The sequence below is a fragment of the Anolis sagrei genome, chromosome 3, assembly GCF_037176765.1.
Source record: "Anolis sagrei isolate rAnoSag1 chromosome 3, rAnoSag1.mat, whole genome shotgun sequence".
NCBI lineage: Eukaryota > Metazoa > Chordata > Lepidosauria > Squamata > Dactyloidae > Anolis > Anolis sagrei.
In genome coordinates this window covers 147,447,020-147,459,117 of record NC_090023.1, presented here as the reverse complement: position 1 = coordinate 147,459,117, position 12,098 = coordinate 147,447,020, and the positions used below count along the sequence as shown (strand labels likewise).

The 12,098-nt window shown below is 48.3% G+C and overlaps 1 protein-coding gene across 1 annotated transcript in view; it reads right to left on the bottom strand.

Moving 5' to 3' along the window:
* Positions 1 to 3,898, bottom strand: part of TM9SF3 (transmembrane 9 superfamily member 3) — a 34,581-nt gene extending 30,683 nt beyond the window's left edge. The window contains exon 1 of the mRNA XM_060769218.2: positions 3,706 to 3,898. Coding sequence (XP_060625201.1) covers positions 3,706 to 3,783 — 78 coding nt within the window. The 5' untranslated portion in view covers positions 3,784 to 3,898. The remainder of the gene's footprint in view (positions 1 to 3,705) is intronic.
* Positions 3,899 to 12,098: the final 8,200 nt, after the last annotated feature.

Genomic DNA, 12,098 nt, shown 5'->3' with positions numbered 1-12,098 from the left:
TATAAGGAACACCATTTTACTACTCGTATCTGTAGTGTAAATGCAAACATATTACGCGACAAACTGCTGCTACTGCAGAATAAAGTAAACATGCCAAGAACTAACACTGCTCCCAGTATCTCACAGGTTCACTACTAGGTGACATTTCAGCTGTATTAGATAGCATTTAAAAATGAGTATTTTCTTTGCTAGGACCAATTTATGTCTACTGCCCACCTTCAGACAAATACATTTATTTCAACAAGCTACGTAGTTTTAACACTTTCCGCTATTTCATTTCAAGCAGGTGCCCTTTCTTTAGATGCCCTTTTTTACAGTTTGCCACTTTGAATATTCTGAATGTTGAACAATGTAGGAGAGTTGAGAAAAATGAAAGTTAAATCCCAAATTCTAATGTCTTCATGCCAAGTGTTTTCACACAAGTTGCTATTCCCATGGCTCCTAATTGGTTCTCATTCCTTGCCTAGAATAAGGAATTATATTACTACCCTATTTTATAAGACATTCCTGTAACATTTGCTTTGCTGTCTGTACCTGTTCAAAAGATTTCACCTCACTTTCCATCCCTGTGATAATTGGATTTTGAAAAATATGGTTTGTCATGGAAACAAAGATTGGTGAGAAAGCTTCAGTGGAGACCCCTTTTTCCCAAGATGATAACTCTTTCAGGATTGAGTTTCCCTTCCGAGGGGAAGATTTCTCTCACTTCCTGCTGTCTCACCTTTATTTGTAACTAGTGCCCTTCCACGCAGTCATATAGCCCAGAATATCAAGGCAGAAAATCTACAATATCTGCTTTGAACTGGGTTATTTGAGTCCACACTGCCATATATTCCAGTTCAAAGCAAAACATGTGGGATTTCATTCAGCTGTGTAGAAGAGTCTTAGGAGTCATATGCAAGTTGGATGTTTGTAACTCAGGGATTACTTGTATTGTGATAAATCTTGGATTCATGTTACAAAGATTATGGTATAATAATTCAGTTGTATACACTTATATACAGCACTACCACAGGACAACTCTATTTCCCCTCACAATGTTCAAAACCTCATAGTGACAGACATACAGCATTTTTAGTTGCCGATTTCAGGGGAACTGGCCTACAGCGAACATTGGGACTCTTGTGCTTTGCTGTGATAAAGCTGCCAACCAACATGTTGTGCCACTCAGAGGAGAGATGCTCCAAATTTCACATTAAAACATTAATTCATTAGACAGTTTTTGAGATAAACCGTTCCTAGAGAACGGTTTTGAAACAACACTTTTGACAAATACAGTTATTTTTAATTTTTTTAAAAAGACTAAACACATGCAGAGTAAGGATGCTCTCTCTAAACACATGCAGAGTAAGGATGCTCTCTCTCCCCAGGCCCTTCCACACAGTCATATAACCGAGAATATCAAGGTAGATAATCCACAATATCTGCTTTGAACTGGATTATCTGAGGCCCCTTTCAAACAGCTGAATAAAATCCCAGATTATCTGCTTTGAACTGGAATATATGGCAGTGTGGACTCAGATATCCCAGTTCAAAGCAGATATTCTGTGTTATAAGGCTCTGCAGAAGGGCCCTGAGTCCACACTCAGATAGCGTGAGATTTTCTGCCATGATATTCTGGAATATAGGGCTGTGTGAATGGGCCTTGGGTTCACACTGCCATATAATCACACTGTGGATTTTATACATCTGTGTGGAAGGGGCCTCTGTCTTGAGGGGGGAGTGGACCCATTTACACTACCATATAATCCAGTTTTGGAATCCAGATTATCTGCTTTGTACTGGGTTATATTTAATTCAGTTCAGATAACACAATCTAAATGCCCTTCCAGGGCCTTTCCACACAGCCCTATATCCCAGAATATCAAGGCAGAAAATCCCACAATATCTTCTTTGAACTGGATTATCTGATAATGTGGGATTTTCTGCCTTGATATTTTGGGATTTAGGATTGTGGAAGGGCTGTAACAAAATTTGGGAAAAAAAGTTCTGTTCTTGATTTGAAAATATTATTTCCTGCTTAATTATGTTGTATTTATTTTGAAATAGTTAATCTACAGAAACTTTGTTTTTGTAGCTGCCACAAACTATCTTGAATTGGTTGAGACTGTGAAATATTCATTGAAAAGCGAGAGCAAAATGCGCTACAGCAGGATATCCCACAAAGACAACATTTTTGCATTTTAATAAACCTTTTCCATGTTTTTCCGATAGAACCAATTAGGGAATGACATTTCTAACCCAGGAACACAATAGTGTGTTACACAGTGTAACCTGGATTTGGAAACTGCAGTGTAGATTCAGCCTAAGGGCCCTTCCACACTGCCCTTTATTCCAGGATCTGCTTTAAACTGGAATATACGAGGCCCCTTCCAGAGCCCTTCCACTAAGTCCTATATCCCAGGATATCAAGGCAGATTTTTTTTTTGTCATGTCAGGAGCAACCTGAGAAACTGCAAGTCTTTTCTGGTGTAAGAGAATTGGCCGTCTGCAAGGACGTTGCCCAGGGAATGCCCGGATGATTTGATGTTTTATCATCCTTGTGGGAGGCTTCTCTCATGTCCCCGCATGAGGAGCTGATAGAGGGAGCTCATCCGCCTCTCCCCGGATTTGAACCTGTGACCTGTCGGTCTTCAGTCCTGCCGGCACAGGGGTTTAACCCACTGCGCCACCGGGGGCTCCTATCAAGGCAGATAATCCCACATTATCCGAGTATGGACTCAGATATCCCAGTTCAAAGCAGATATTGTGGGATTTTCTGCCTTGTTATTCTGGGATATAGGGCTCTGAGGAAGGGCCCCAAGACATCTGAATAAAATCCCACATTTTCTGCTTTGAGCTGGGATATATGGCTGTGTGGACTCAGATATAAATGTAAATGAGGCCACTCCCCCCTCAAGACAGAGCCCTCTTCCACACATATGTATACAATCCACAGTGTGATTATATGGCAGTGTGAACGGGGCCCTTTCTCATAGCTATGTAACCCAGAATATCAAGGCAGAAAATCCCACAATATCTGCTTTGAACTGGGATATCTTGAGTCCACACTGCCATATATTCCAGTTCAAAGCAGGTAATCGGGGATTTTATTCAGCTATGCTTTGAACTGGAATATATGGCAGTGTGGACTCAGATATCCCAGTTCAAAGCAGATGTTGTGGGATTTTCTGCCTTGAAATTCTGGGATATAGGGCTGTGTGGAAGGGCCCTGGGTTTCCACTGTCAAATAATCTGGGATAAACAGATAATCTGGGCTCAGATCCTGGGATAATGGGGCAGTGTATAAGGGCCCTGAGGCGCTCCTAAATGTCACAGGAGATTATCTCACTCCACTGTTGAAGAGTTGCCATCCGACTCTCAATCCTGTGGCTTTGAAGTTGGGTGAGGCCCAAGATCTTTTTGGCGGAGAGAACTGCCCACCCCGGGATGTCACAAGAGGAGGTAGAATGTGAAGTGGGAGAGCAACTCTGGAACAGACTGGGGAGGGCAAGGAGACGGTTGCCTCGGCCAAGGCGGGGCGCCCTTTCGGAGGCCGAGCCGCTCCGAAGGGCAGCGCCTCTTCTGGGGCACGCGGAGCAGCTTCCCAAGCGCGGGGCAGGGAGAGCACGCGGGCCCTTGGGGCCTCTGGGGAAGGGCTGCGGGGCGAGGGAGGGCGCCAGGGTGGGCGGGCGGCTCTCCCTCCAGGCCCGTGGCGGGGCTCACCGTGTGCTCATGCTCGTCGGCGCGGCCTCGCACGACCAGCAGGGCCGCCACGCACCACAGGAACCCCGCCGGCGCCATCCCCGTCTCCGCCGAAGAAAAGGAGGCGCCGCTTCCGCCGTTCCCGCCACGTCATCCGGGCGCACGCCGGAACCACCGCGACTTACGGCGGCCGAGAGCAGCCCAAAAGGCGACCAAGGCGAAGCGCTGCCTCTGCGCGATGGAGTGACGCGAGAGGGAGAGGTGGCGAAAGGGCGGGGCCATCCCAGCCGTCTCTTCTGCGCCTGCGCCGCCAGACCCGGAAGAGGGTTCCATACAGCTGAGAGGAGACCTTTTCCACACCACGCCTTTAAAGCGCCCCTTCGATGCCCTGAATGCTGAGATTGGCGCCTCTAGGATCCTCTGACAGAATTATTTAGCATAGATCCCCGAACTGCAAGGCACAGGCCGCCATAGGGGAACCACAGCCCATTCATAACACTCTAGGCCAGACATGGGCAAACTTTGGCCTTCTAGGTGTTTTGGACTTCAACACCCAGAAATCCTAACCAGCTTACTAGCTGTTAGGAATGGCAACAAGAATGATTGATAACTGTTAGGAATGGCAACAAGAATCATAGAATCAAAGAGTTGGAAGAGACCTCATGGGCCATCCATTTATTTATTTATTTACGACATTTATATGCCGCCCTTCTCACCCCGAAGGGGACTCAGAGCGCCTTTTTTTTTATTTGCTTTATTTCTATACCGCATTTTTCAGCCCTTAACAGGCGACTCATGGTACAATTATCAAACAGTGTCAGTGCAATTAAAACATAACAGGATCAACAGCATCAATCCACAACAGTTAACAATCAACAAGACAGATCAACAAAACAGACATAACATAACGCCTCAGTTGAAATCAGATCCGTTCTCATAATCCTTGTGCCATTCCTATGTTCCATTTACCGTCTTCCTATGATTGGTTGCACTGCTTAACCAAACGCTTGTTCATAAAGCCAGGTCTTAACCATTCTCCGAAACGTCAGCAGCGAAGGTGCCTGTCTGATGTCTGCCGGTAGGGCATTCCATAGCCGAGGGGCCACCACTGAGAAGGCCCTGTCTCTCCCCGCCAAGCGCGCCTGTGACGCAGGCGGGATCGAGAGCAGGGCCTCCCCAGACGATTTTACAAGGTATATATACATACAATATAATATATTATTAGCATAGTGATATCGAGCTCTTTTGGGGGGGTTCTCCCAGCGAGGGGAGACCCAAAGGACCTCGAATGGGGTCCTGACCTTGGCGAGCGGCCAGCGGATGCCAATTCAAAAAACGCAAAAACGTTGAAAATCAATCTCGCCAGAGGCTGAAGAGGCAATCTGCGACCGAGGCGTTTATTTAGCGATTCAGCTGAAAAGGATGCATTACAGGGATATTTCCTCTATAAGCATACAGCACAGTGATTTTCAGGCATATTTATACAGACAGAACAAAGAAATCCTGGTTTGAATCTCCCGCCCGCCTCCTGTCAATTCCCTCTATCCTGATTGGCCGGCTCCGGAACAGCTGGGAGGAGGCTTGGCCGCTGGTCCCACCCTCCCTCCAATCGCCGGCCGCTGTTGCCTCCAGAGGGCCAATCAGAGCCCTCGGAGCGCCTCCAGAGATTGTCCAATCAGCGGCCAGGAGGCGGGCTCTGGTTTGACAGCGCAGAGGGGCGGAATGCCCGGGGGGGGCGTCCGCCAGCTGATTGAACACCCTTTGTCTCTTCACAGCAGGGGAGGCGGATAGGGGAACAAGGGATTTCCTGGGTCCTGATAAAGGATGTGTATAGGCAAAAAGGGTGGCTATGGGTGGTGTCTGGATCTTCAACCTTGCGGGCAAAGGGGTCCTTTGTCACAAGGGAGCATGCACAAACACCATAATTGATGCAATCAGTCTGTCTTTCCGGGCTTTTGGCTGACAAAATCTCTGACTTTTGTTTGTCTGAACTCTGAAAAACAAAGCCATAGATTTGCCAGTATTTTCCATGCAATGTCAATATGGATGGAGTTTCTTCCAAGGAAATTGGATTTCCTTAACTGTAATCCCCTGGTCGCATATTCTTTTATAGGGTAAAGTTCAAGAGGGGAAAGACAAGGAAGGGGGGCGAGGGTACATCTTATTTCATTTCATTTCATTACATATCATATACTTCATATATATTCTTCACAGTCTTTCATAGCTCATAGATTTCATAGGAAAGATCCCCATCCCAGTAAAGTTTATTAGAAAACCCACAGCAATTAATAAAGGCAATCAGCAGAGTTCCTGAGGTATGATCCTTTGCAACAAGGGCATGCACCCACAGGCGGGGGCCATGCTTCCCAAGCGGCTTGGCTTTTGGAGTTCAGGGAGGAAGTCCGTGATGCTAGGGCATCAAGTCAATCAGTGAGGGCAGAAAGGTCCGCAAGGAATCCGCAAATGGTGGAGAGTGGGGCAATGTCCTTTGGAGAACTACATTTCCCTGATCAGGGGCCAGGGTCCAGTGCACAAGCCAGAGAATTCACAGAGGGGAAACAGGAACCCAGTTATGTGTGCTGGGTCAGGAAGCAGCAGAATCCATTGTCCGGCCCTTGGCGAACTACAAATACTTGGGGGGGGGGTAGATGCTCTGCATCAAATCCTCCCTTCGAGGCTGGGAAATGGTTACACTCATTTCCTCAAGCCTCGACAATCCCCCCCCAAGCACCCAGGGCCTCTTTCTAGACTGATTAGATTGTATTCTGTTGATTATTTCGGGGCCCAACTCAAGCAACAACAGCAGGACCCAGCCGGGTGGGAGAGACCAGTGGCAGAATGTCCTTTGGGTTGGAGGAAAAAAAAGACTGAAGTAAGAAGGCGAAGACGGTGGAGGCAGGGGATGATGGAGTCTGTGATGGCAGCCAGCATGGAGCATTCAGGAGTCCCGAGTGAGTTCCCAATGAAGAAGGATAGCACACGGTGGAATTCTCCCATCTGGCAGTGGTCCTCAGGCCTCCTGAGGGCGCTGGCTCCTCCCTTGGCGCTTGGGGGAGGGAGAAGATGGGGCACAGTCTGGCTACTCCTTCTGGCGTGGCGCCTCCTGGTGACCGCAGACAGGTCCGGCTCTCCATCATCACAGAGACTCAGGGGTAGAGTCTAGGACAGTCAGAAAGAAGGTTTACAGCCCCCTCCCACCCCCCCCTTTCCCAGCCCAAGGGTAGTTAGTGGGGGAACAAAAGGGAAAAAAAAACTCTCATACCTAGTGGGGACGTCAGTGGTCTCCTTTGGGCCCCTCCTCTGCACAGCCTCTGGAACGGGCAGGGCCTCCTTCCTTCATGGCAGTTGCTGTGGGATCCTGGTTGCTCCTCCTGCGATGGCATTCCCCCGTGGGGGCTCAGATCAGCCTCTAGGAGGGGCTGTCTCTTCTGGGCGGCATGGGGTCTGGTCCTGCTCTCTGTGGGATCCTCCTGTGCCATCTGGGTTCCACACAGGAAAGTCCACAGACCTCCCATTGTTCACCTCACCCAGGTAGTTGTCCTCAGTGGCAGGAGTGGATTATGGGTCCCACAGTTCGATCTGGGCCTCTTCACTGTGCAGAGGGGACCCCTGGACCTCGACGCCCCCCCCCCTCATATTTAAGGCAGTTAATGGGATAATTTAGACATGCACATACATGCGCTCAGGGAAAGGGGAGGGAGGAAGGGCCAGGAAGGAAAAAAAGCATCCGAGGGACTGCGTGTGTGAGAGAGAGGCTTAACCATAGATGTGGGTGAAATGTCAGGAGGGAATGCTTCTGGAACATCCCTTCCTTAGGTTTTTGGAGAAGGAGGTAAGAGGGAGCAGCAGGATTTCTCTGGGGGATAGAGGGAAAAAAAATTCACAGAATGCTGGCTTCTTAGAAGATGGGAGGGGAGGGAGAAGAGAGAGAGAGAGAGAAACCCAGCAAACTTTACTTGACAAAAGGAAACAGGAGCAGGAAAAAGGTCCCCCCCCCTTACACCTCCCTTTGTTTGCAAGAGGAGAGAGGGAGGAGGGGTTTGAAAGCAAAAAGGGGGAGTTGGTGAGTGAAGAGAAAACAAAGGAAAGGCAGGGACATTGGTGACTGCCCCTGAAAAATGGGTTTTGTAGTTGCACAGAAGAGAAGGGAAGAGGAAGAGAGCTCTTGGGTCAGGGAAACCAGGCGAGAGAGAAAGACTTTTTGCAAGGCAGCTGAGTCACATCAGTGGCAGGGTCTCTCCTGGTGAGGGGAAACACTGTTTATTATAAATAAACAGGCACTGAAGATTCAGCTTTTGAAAGAAAGGGATGTAGTAGCTTGGTGAAGAGGGGAATGAGCAATGCCTCCCTTTTCCATCTGAAGGAAGGAAAAAAGGTGGCACAGGAGAAAGCAGGAGAGGAGGAGAGCAAAGAATTTCCCTGATCATTTCCTCAAGGAGCAGTGAAAAAAAACAAACAGAGGGGCATATAAATGCATCATAAATAGGGAATAGGGAAATGGAGGGGTTGGGAAGGGAAGGAAGGAGTCAGGGAGATTGGGTAAAGGGAAATGGGAATGGGATGGTAGGGGAACAAGCAATTTCTTCCAAAGGGAGAGGGTGAAGGGGTCTGGAGGGGGTTTCCTGGGGGTTGGGGCTTTGTTACCTTCCCCTTGCATGGTAGGAGTTGGCCACAACTACCCCCCCCCCTTCCACCTCCCTCCGGCACATGGCAAAAAGCATGAGGCAAAGGCGGTTTCGGTCCTCTTGGCCCCCTCACAGCGATCCGACTGCCATGAGGGGCCACGAAACTCCACCTGCTGAGGGCCTGGAGGGCCACCTCTCCATGCGATTTTTACCCTACTGGCCTGCGTCGGTGACGCAACCCTGCCCCATTCCGCCAGTATCTTCCCAAAAGATGTTTCTGATGAAGCAGGACGTTTGATCCCAGAATAACATGCGCCCATCTCTCCTGGTAGCCCCACACTGAAGTGGTTAATCAGGGTAGCCCCCCCAACCGCAAGGCAGGCTAGAGCCCGAACGGTCCCCTAGCAGGAGAGCTCGAGGCGATCAGCACTTGGACAGCTAGGCAGTCCAAAAGGGGAGGGCTCCCTTTCCCACGTAGCTCCCGCCAAGTCCGCAAAAGCGAGCTGAGTTGCTATTCCGGGCCTCAAACGTGGATGTTCGCTACCTCCCGCCAGGAATTTGTTACCGAGACCTAGAGAATCCCTCCCCAGTGGGCCGACTCCGAAGCTGGTTCAGAAAACCTAGAATCCCCTCCCACCTGGCAGCCAAGGCAGGCCGCGGTTGATTTCTTACCCGTCCTGACGTTTTCTTCCCCCCTTTCCGCGTCGGTCGTTCCTCTTCCTGGAAGTCCTTAGATCAAGGCTTCCCTGGCGCTCCTTTGTGCTGAAACCCTAGGTCAGAGCTTGGGAGGAAGTGGCTGCGGGAGAATTTGTAGTTTTGGTTAGCTGGTCAAATGAAAGTCCGAATTGGGAGAGGCGCCTCTTTTCCCAAGCCGTTCCTCCTTCGCTGCTGGCCCAAAGAATCAGACCAAGGCGCCTGCTTGAGAATTTAGGCTATAATTTAGTCTGGAACCTCAAGCAGCAGTCCCTTCGTGGTAAAGCCAAATGATATCGAGCTCTTTTGGGGGGGTTCTCCCAGCGAGGGGAGACCCAAAGGACCTCGAATGGGGTCCTGACCTTGGCGAGCGGCCAGCGGATGCCAATTCAAAAAACGCAAAAACGTTGAAAATCAATCTCGCCAGAGGCTGAAGAGGCAATCTGCGACCGAGGCGTTTATTTAGCGATTCAGCTGAAAAGGATGCATTACAGGGATATTTCCTCTATAAGCATACAGCACAGTGATTTTCAGGCATATTTATACAGACAGAACAAAGAAATCCTGGTTTGAATCTCCCGCCCGCCTCCTGTCAATTCCCTCTATCCTGATTGGCCGGCTCCGGAACAGCTGGGAGGAGGCTTGGCCGCTGGTCCCACCCTCCCTCCAATCGCCGGCCGCTGTTGCCTCCAGAGGGCCAATCAGAGCCCTCGGAGCGCCTCCAGAGATTGTCCAATCAGCGGCCAGGAGGCGGGCTCTGGTTTGACAGCGCAGAGGGGCGGAATGCCCGGGGGGGGCGTCCGCCAGCTGATTGAACACCCTTTGTCTCTTCACAGCAGGGGAGGCGGATAGGGGAACAAGGGATTTCCTGGGTCCTGATAAAGGATGTGTATAGGCAAAAAGGGTGGCTATGGGTGGTGTCTGGATCTTCAACCTTGCGGGCAAAGGGGTCCTTTGTCACAAGGGAGCATGCACAAACACCATAATTGATGCAATCAGTCTGTCTTTCCGGGCTTTTGGCTGACAAAATCTCTGACTTTTGTTTGTCTGAACTCTGAAAAACAAAGCCATAGATTTGCCAGTATTTTCCATGCAATGTCAATATGGATGGAGTTTCTTCCAAGGAAATTGGATTTCCTTAACTGTAATCCCCTGGTCGCATATTCTTTTATAGGGTAAAGTTCAAGAGGGGAAAGACAAGGAAGGGGGGCGAGGGTACATCTTATTTCATTTCATTTCATTACATATCATATACTTCATATATATTCTTCACAGTCTTTCATAGCTCATAGATTTCATAGGAAAGATCCCCATCCCAGTAAAGTTTATTAGAAAACCCACAGCAATTAATAAAGGCAATCAGCAGAGTTCCTGAGGTATGATCCTTTGCAACAAGGGCATGCACCCACAGGCGGGGGCCATGCTTCCCAAGCGGCTTGGCTTTTGGAGTTCAGGGAGGAAGTCCGTGATGCTAGGGCATCAAGTCAATCAGTGAGGGCAGAAAGGTCCGCAAGGAATCCGCAAATGGTGGAGAGTGGGGCAATGTCCTTTGGAGAACTACATTTCCCTGATCAGGGGCCAGGGTCCAGTGCACAAGCCAGAGAATTCACAGAGGGGAAACAGGAACCCAGTTATGTGTGCTGGGTCAGGAAGCAGCAGAATCCATTGTCCGGCCCTTGGCGAACTACAAATACTTGGGGGGGGGGGGGTAGATGCTCTGCATCAATAGTACAATATCAGTTTTAAGTATTGCTATATTATACTATACCAATTATATTGTAATATTATTAGTACATTAATATAAATATATAATTATAATATCATATTATTAGTATTATATTGCATTACATTATAATATAATAAATATTATATGTTTATACCATTCCAACCCCCTGCCAAGAAGCAGGAATATTGTATTGTCGAAGGCTTTCATGGCCGGAATCACTAGGTTCTTGTGGGTTTTTTCGGGCTATAGGGCCATGTTCTAGAGGCATTTCTCCTGACGTTTCGCCTGCATCTATGGCAAGCATCCTCAGAGGTAGTGAGGATCTCACTACCTCTGAGGATGCTTGCCATAGATGCAGGCGAAATGTCAGGAGAAATGCCTCTAGAACATGGCCCTATAGCCCGAAAAAACCCACAAGAACCTAGCAGAAATATTGCATTCAAATCATCCCTGACAGATGGCCATCCAGCCTCTGTTTAAAAGCTTCCAAAGAAGGAGCCTCCACCACACTCCGGGGCAGAGAGTTCCACTGCTAAACAGCTCTCACAGTCAGGAAGTTCTTCCTCATGTTTATTTATTTATTTATTTATTTATTTCAAAGTTTTCTATACCGAGCTTCTCAACCTCATTGAGGGACTCAGCCCGGTTTCCAACCATAAAAACATATACAGTCATTAAAATATCATATATCACAATTACAAAACCAGCTTTAAAATAACACTATGTATAAAACTACAGTGGTCAGTCGTCATATTAAAAACAGGACCGAGAGCAGGGCCTCTCCAGATGATCTTAATAATCTTGATGGTTCGTAGGGGAGAATACGAATATTTTCAGATGGAATCTCCTCTCTTGTAGTTTGAAGCCATTGTTCCGCATCCTAGTCTCCAAGGAAGCAGAAAACAAACTTGCTCCCTCCTCCCTGTGGCTTTCTCTCACATATTTATACATGGCTATCATATCTCCTCTCAGCCTTCTCTTCTTCAGGCTAAACATGCCCAGTTCCTTAAGCCGCTCCTCATAGGGCTTGTTTTCCAGACCCTTGATCATTTTAGTCGCCCTCCTCTGGACACATTCCAGCTTGTCAGTATCTCTCTTGAATGATTGATAACTGGGAAATAGAGGGAGAAAATGTGGAGTCAGTGACAGGCTTTGTATTTCTAGGTGCAAAGATCACTACAGATGCAGACTGCAGCCAGGAAATCAGAAGACGTTTACTTCTTGGGAGGAGAACAATGACCAATCTCCATAAAATAGTAAAGAGTAGAGACATCACACTGGCAACCAAGATCCGCATAGTAAAAGCCATGGTATTCCCCGTAGTCACCTATGGATGTGAGAGCTGGACCAGAGGGAAGGCTGAGTGAAGG